The 7507-nt window shown below is 37.8% G+C and overlaps 1 protein-coding gene across 4 annotated transcripts in view; it reads left to right on the top strand.

The window, feature by feature from the left end:
- Positions 1 to 7507, top strand: part of METTL8 (methyltransferase like 8) — a 107743-nt gene that overhangs the window by 38975 nt on the left and 61261 nt on the right. For 3 of the 4 annotated variants that reach the window (XM_011991933.1, XM_011991932.1, XM_011991934.1), the window contains one exon: positions 3925 to 4079. The exons of the other annotated variant lie outside the window; for it this stretch is intronic. In XM_011991933.1, the coding sequence (XP_011847323.1) occupies positions 3937 to 4079 (143 nt within the window). In that variant the 5' untranslated portion in view covers positions 3925 to 3936. The remainder of the gene's footprint in view (positions 1 to 3924; positions 4080 to 7507) is intronic. 4 annotated transcript variants of the gene reach the window in all.

Consider the following 7507-nt stretch of genomic DNA (forward strand, 5'->3'; position numbering starts at 1 on the left):
CTCAGCCTCCCAAAGTGCTAGGATTACAGGCATGAGCCACTGTGCCTAGCCAGCCAAATTTATCTATTTATTGAGACTTGTTTTATAGCCCAGCATATGGTCTACCTTGGTGAATATTCCATGTTCATTTGAAAAGAATGTGTATTCTTGCTATTGCTACATATGATGTTCTTTCTATAAATATCATCTAGGTCAAGTTAATAATGTTCAAATCTTCTTTATCCTTTTTGATTTTTTGATAGCTTGTTGCTGATTATTTTTGTATTTATTACTGAAAAAGGGTTGTTAAAATCTCCAAGTATTACTGTGAATTTGTTAAGTTCTCCTTTTAGAAAGTTCTGTCTTTTTGCTTCATTTATTTTACAGCTTTGTTATTAGGTACATGCATATTTAAGACTGCTATGTTGTCTTGATGAATTGGCTTATTATCATTATTAAATGTCCCTCTTTTTCTCTGTAATAGTCTTTTCATTGAAGTCTACTTTGTCTGTTAATATAGCCCCACCAGCTTTCTTATGCAGTGTTTGCATGGTGTACCTTTTTTTTATGCTGATCTGTTTGTTTCTTTATATTTAAAGTGCTTGCCTTATAAACAGTATATTGCTGGGTCTTACTTTTTTTAATCCAAGTTCATAATCTGCTTTTTAATTAGAACCCATTTACATTTATTGTAAGTATTGATATGGTTGGGTTTAAATATGCCATCTTGGTATTTGTTTTCTATTTGTCCTATTTGTTTTTATTTGTTGTATTTGTTTCTATTTGTCCTATTTGTTTTTCATTCCTCTGTTCTTCGTTTCTTGCTGTTTTTTGGATGAATGGAATATTTTAACTGTACCTCTTTGTGTTGTTTCAAATAAAAATACTACTTATTCACACTGTTTTGTGTGAATAAGATATTATGCAAATAATATCTGAGTTAAACTGGTATTCAAATTAGAGTATGCCAAAAAAGAGCTAAGAGAAGGTACATAAAGGGATTGGGTCATTCTGGTGGCAGAAACCTACTTTTTCTACCAGAATTTTATTTGGGGCTGGCCCTGCCCTTCTTTTCCCACAAAATTGAACCATGACCTAGCAAACCTTAGGCTAACATGGTAGTAATAATACAAAGCACATATTTGTTAATCATTGTAGTTAATATAATTGGATAGCTACCTGTATATTGTCACATTCTTGTGTCACTTCCTTCGCACTGCAAGGATCTTAGTTAGGATCCACCCTGGAAAATATGAAGTAACTTCCATCCGATGAGACTTATGTCAGACAAATACCATTTTTATGTAATCAGTCAAACAATTCATGAGCAGCTTGGTGCTGCCTCTAGAAGCTTGCAATTTAAGTAAGAAGGCATTTATATAATTTTATTATGTGTTTATATTATATAGTCTCCTATATATGTTTATTATATATTTATGTAATAAGATAAATAGCAATGCAAGGCTGTGCATAACTGTTATGGATAAGTAAATGAAATAAAGGTGTTTGTGTGGTTAATTAAAGAAACAGCTGCCTAAGTAGGGAAATTGCCACATATTTAGACCCTGGTCACACTGTGCTTTCTCCCCAGACTAGCAGCCTCAAGATTCACATTTCTCTGACACTTTCCTGAATTGCCTAATAATCCAATCTGGTTGTATCTTTTTGTCTCTGTCTACAGAGGCTCTTGGTCATTTATAGTGAGAGAAATTCTTACTTTTTTTTCCTTCCCTCTTCTGTATATAGATGGGTATAGATAAGTATCATGTGATTATTTAAAGGATTGAAATTCCATTTTGATTTGCCTTTCCTGGGTAGGAAACGTTTACATCATTTTATACTTTTGAGCATGAATTGCCTCTCTTTCTAGGTGTAATCAATTTCTACTCTTCAGCATACAGAAGATTTTATGAATACTATTCACTGCAGAAAGAGCTCTAAAAATAATTTTGCAGGTAGGGTTTTATAGAACACTGATAGTCTTATGTGGAACATTGGCAGGCAAAAAGAACAAAGGCACATCAGGGTAAAGGTGGTAGTAGGTGGAGCATTTCATTTCATTTGCCTCCACCAAAGAGCTGCATTTACTGGAGAAGGAAAACAAATAAGAAACAGGAGCATCTGCACTTGCTGTTGAAGGTTTCATTTCTCATCACTGTTAAGTCACATTTGAATGGAACCATTACAGTCTTGTTGGTATGTGTAACTATGCCCCCACTTTTTTTTTTCCAAAAGGAAAATCTTGAATTTTATGTTTAAAAGTACAAAGAGCTGTTTTTGACATTCTGCAGTTCATTTTGGAATTCACAGTCTTAAACCTATTCATTTTCAGTAGGGTGGTAAAGAGTGCACAGTATATGGCATTTTTACGCCTAATAGCACCTCCAATAATCTGTGATGCATATTACATACACACACCTTTTAGCATCTGTTTCCACCTGACAGCTGACAGCATTAGGCTGAACGTTGTGATGAACAACTGAAATGTCAAGCAGTATTACAATCGTTTCTTATTGGAAAAAGTAAGCTCCTTAGAGCTTCTTTTTAATACTTTTCCATAAAGATTTTAAAGTGACACATTTACAAGTATGTAATTAAGATGACATATTCTTTAAATGTTTGTTATTCTTCCAGAAATGGAGATGGATTTGGGCTAATCAGCAGATGATTCTCCTCTCGAGCTAGGGTGTAAACATGCTTTTTTTTTTTTCCTTTTTTTAAGACAGGGTCTTGCTCTATGACCCAAGCCAGAATGCAGTGGCACAATCATGGCTCACTACCGCCTCATCCTCCCGGCTCGGCCTCTCATGTAGCTGGAACCACAGACGTGCACCACCACCCCCGAGTAATTTTTTTTTTTTTTTTTGTGGAGACAGGGTCTCACTATGTTGCCCAGGCTGGTCTCGAACTCTTGGATTCAAGTAACTCTCTCGCCTTGGGCTCCCAAAATGTTGGGATTACAGGCGTGAGGCACTGCACCTGGCCTTAAGCATTCATTTTTGTTTTGTTTTGTTTTGAGACAGAGTCTTGTTCTGTTGTCCAGGTGGGAGTGCAGTGACACAATCTCGGCTCACTGCAGTCTCCGCCTCCTGGGTTCAAGCGATTTTCTTGCCTCAGCCTCCAAGTGGCTGGGATTACAGGAGCATACCATCACTCCTTGATAATTTTTTCTTTTTTTTTTTTATATTTTCAGTAGAGATGGGGTTTTCCTATGTTGGCCAGGCTGGTCTCAAACTCCTGACCTCAAGTGATCCACCCTCCTCGGCCTCCCAAACTGCTGGGATTACAGGCATGAGCCACCGTGCCCAGCAAAGCATGCATTTTGTTCAGGGAAATCTATTTTGCATCCATATTGCTGACTATTCTTAAAAATATATGTATATAGTATTGTTAGAATTAAGAATTGCTGTGATTCTGTCTTAATATTTATTTATTTGACTGATTTTCATATTATTCATTTCAGCACAGAGAATGAGAGTTACAGGTTTGCTTTTTTATTCTTCTACCGTACTTGGGATTTTTGTCTAGTGGTCACAGAATATTTCCTAGAAATATGTTTTCCTAGAATTACCCCCCCCAAAAATAAAATTACTTTTAAAAAAAAACAACTGTCTTTAGTATACAGATTCAGATTTTGGACTTACATGCTTTGGTCATGCACTAAAAATTAAATGAACAAATAAAATGTCTAACAAAACAAAGTTGGTTAAGGCTATGGCTTTCACAAAAAAGCCAGCCAGTGTTGCCCACCCTAAATATTTCTTTCCCATCTCTTGGCCTGAATATACTTCAGGAGAGAAGCTATTATGCTCATCTTTCATTAAAAAGTTTCTAGTTTTCCTGTGCTTTCTCAGATTGAAAACCTTTAGAACCAGGTTTTGGGTGTTAGGTAAACAATACACTGTTTAATCTATGTTGACTAATTAATCATTTGTAACTTTTTAGGTACTGCTTAGGATGAACATGATTTGGAGAAATTCCATTTCCTGTCTAAGGCTAGGAAAGGTGCCACACAGATACCAAAGTGGTTACCACCCAGTGGCCCCTCTGGGATCAAGGATTTTAACTGACCCAGCCAAAGTTTTTGAACACAACATGTGGTGAGTTTTCTTTTTAAGTCTGATATTATGTGTGTTTCTTAAATATCACCAGTGGTATTATTTTCATTTAGAACTAAGAAAGGGTTTTTAAAGCTCATGACCTAACTCATATTGTACAGGTCCAAAAGCTAGGGTAACCAATCCTGACATAAGTGTTACCGATTCTGAATTTCATTGCAAATGGAATTGGAAAAGTGAAACTTCCCATGTGCTTTTAGTAGCCTTGAAGTTCTTGCAGGCCCTTCCTGCTTACCTCTGATCCTGATTTGCCTGCTGTCACTGGGTGGGGGTGAGGATTCTTTCCTAGGTGGGGCCCTCCTGCAGCTCCACAGTCCCTTCCCTCTTTTTCATACTTGTCATCCGGCAAATGCGTATCAGTACCTGCGGCTTGCTGAACACCAGGGAGATCACATTGATATGATTCTCGCCCATGCTTTCAGGGAATCCACACTATTTGGAAAGATAGATATTTACAGAAAAAGCTGATAATTACCCATACAAGGCAGTAAATTGTGAGAGCTCAATGAGTGTTACAGACTATGTGCCGTATGAGAACAACTCTGTAATGCAAAACCACTCCTGTTTGGGCATAGTCAGAAAGTCTTAAAGTGAGGGAAACTGAGGTTAGGATTACAGGCATACCTCAAAAATGTTGTAAGTTTGGTTGAGACCACTGCAGTAAAGCAAATATTGCAATAAAGTGAGTCACACAATTTTTTTGGTTTCCCAGTGCATATAAAACTCATGTTTACACTATGCTGTAGTCTTTTAAGTGTACAATAGCATTATGTCTAAGAAACCAATGTACAAACCTAATTAAGTAATTTCTTGCTAAAAAATGCTAACAGTCATCTGAGCCTTCAGTGAGTCATAATCTTTTTGTTGGCAGAGGGTCTTACCTCAATGTTGATGGCTGCTGACTGATCAGGGTGGTGGTTGGAGTGGCTGTAGCAGTTTCTTAAAATAAGACAACAATGCAGTTTGCCTCATCAGCTGACTCTTCCTTTCATGGAAGATTTCTCTGTAGCATGTGATGCTGTTTGATAAGATTTTACCTACAGTAGAACTTTCAAAATAAGTCAGTCCTCACAGATCCTGCCACTGTTTTATCAACTAAGTATATGTAATATTCTAAATTTTTTTTTAATATTTAGAATTATGTCTAAATTCTTTGTTGTCTAAATTATGTCTAAATTCTATTGGGGGAACCCGCCCCCAATAATTCCACGTAAGTTGTTTTTTATTTCCCTAAATGTTGGCCAGTCTGAGAAATAAAGGGAAAGAGTACAAAAGAAAGAAATTTTAAAGCTGGGTTTCCAGGGGAGACGTCACATGTCAGCAGATTCTGTGATGCCCCGCAAGCCGCAAAACCAGCAAGTTTTTATTAGTGATTTTCAAAGGGGAGGGAGTGTAAGAATAGGGTATGGGTCATAGAGATCACTTGCTTTACAAGGCAATAAAATATCACAAGGCAAATGGGCGCAGAGTGAGATCACAGGATCGGGGCGAAATTAAAATTGCTAATGAAGTTTTGGGCACGCATTGTCATTGATAACATCTTATCAGGAGACAGGGTTTGAGAGCAGACAACCGGTCTGACTAAAATTTACTAGGCGGGAATTTCCTCATCTTAATAGGCCTGGGAGCGCTACGGAAGACCAGAGCTTATTTCATCCCTTATCTGCAACCGTGTAAGACAGACATTCCCAGAGCAACCATTTTAGAGACCTACCCCTAGGAAAGCATTCTCTTTCTCAGGGCTGTTCCTTGCTGAGAAAAAGAATTCAGTGATATTTCTCCTATTTGGTTTTGTAAGAAGAGAAATATGACTCTGTTCTGCCCGGCTCTCAGGCAATCACACTTGATGGTTATCTCCCTTGTTCTCTGAACATCGCTGTTATCCTGTTCTTTTTTCAAGGTGCCCAGATTTCATGTTGTTTAAACACACATGCTTTACGAACAATTTGTGCAGTTAACGCAATCATCACAGGGTCCTGAGGCCACATACATCCTCAGCTTACGAAGATGATGGGATTAAGAGATTAAAGACAGGCATAGGAAATTACAAGAGTATTGATTAGGGAAGTGATAAATGTCCATGAAATCTTCACAATTTATGTTCAGAGATTGCAGTAAAGACAGGCACAAGAAATTATAAAAGTGTTAATTTTGGGAACTGATAAATGTCCATGAAATCTTCACAATTTATGTTCAGAGATTGCAGTAAAGACAGGCATAAAAAATTATAAAAGTATTAATTTGGGGAACTAATATATGTCCGTGAAATCTTCACAATTTATGTTCTTGTGCCATGGCTTCAGCCGGTCCCTCTGTTCAGGGTCCCTGACTTCCCGCAACATAATCCTTTGTTGTAATTTCCACAGTGTTCACAGTGTCTTCACCCCAAGTAGATTCTATCTCAAGAAGCTACTTTAATTTGCTCATCCCTACAGAGGAACTCCTCATCTGTTCAAGTTTTATCATGAGATTGCAGCAATTCAGCCTAAATCTTTAGGCCCCACTTTTAATTCTCGTTCTCTTGCTGTTTCCACCATATCTGCTGTTACTTTTTCCACTGAAGTCTTGAACCCCTCAGAATCATCCATTAGAATCAACTTCTTCCAAACTCCTATTGATGTTGTTATTTTGACCTCCTCCCATGAATCACAAATGTTCTTAATGGCGTGTAGATTAGTGAATCCTTTCTAGAATGTTTTCAGTTTACTTTGCCCAGATCCACTAGAGGAATTACTATTTATGGCAGCCGTAGCTTTACAAAATGTAGTTCTTAAGTAAGTCTTGAAAGTTGAAATTACTCCTTGATCCATGGGCTGCAGAATGGATATTGTATTAGTTGGCATGAAAACAACATTAATATCCTTGTACATTTCCATCAGAACTGTGGGGTGACAAGGCATATTGTCAGTGAGCAGTAATATTTTTCAAGGAATTCTTTCTTCTGAGCATTAGGTCTCAACAGTGGGCTTAAAACATTCAGTAAACCATGCTATAAACGGATATGTTGTCATCTAGGCTTTGTTGTTTCATTTATAGAGTATAGGCAGAGTAGATTCAGCATCATTTTTCAGGGCCCTAGGATTTTTGGAATAGTAAATAAGCACTGGCTTCAACTTAAAGTCACCAGCTGCCTTAGCCCTTAACGAGAGAGTCAGCCTGTCCTTTGAAGCTTTGAAGCCAGGCATTGACTTATCCTTTCTGACTATGAAAGTCTTAGATGACATCTGGCCGGGTGCAGTGGCTCACGCCTGTAATCCCAACACTTTGGGAGGCCAAGGCAGGCAGATCACGAGGTCAGGAGATCAAGACCATCCTGGCTAACATGGTGAAACCCCGTCTCTACTAAAAATTAAAAAAAAATTAGCCAGGCATGGTGGCGGGTGCCTTTAGTCCCAGCTACTCTGGAGGCT

This window comes from Mandrillus leucophaeus, unplaced genomic scaffold (assembly GCF_000951045.1).
Source record: "Mandrillus leucophaeus isolate KB7577 unplaced genomic scaffold, Mleu.le_1.0 Scaffold40, whole genome shotgun sequence".
Classification (NCBI taxonomy): Eukaryota; Metazoa; Chordata; class Mammalia; order Primates; family Cercopithecidae; genus Mandrillus; species Mandrillus leucophaeus.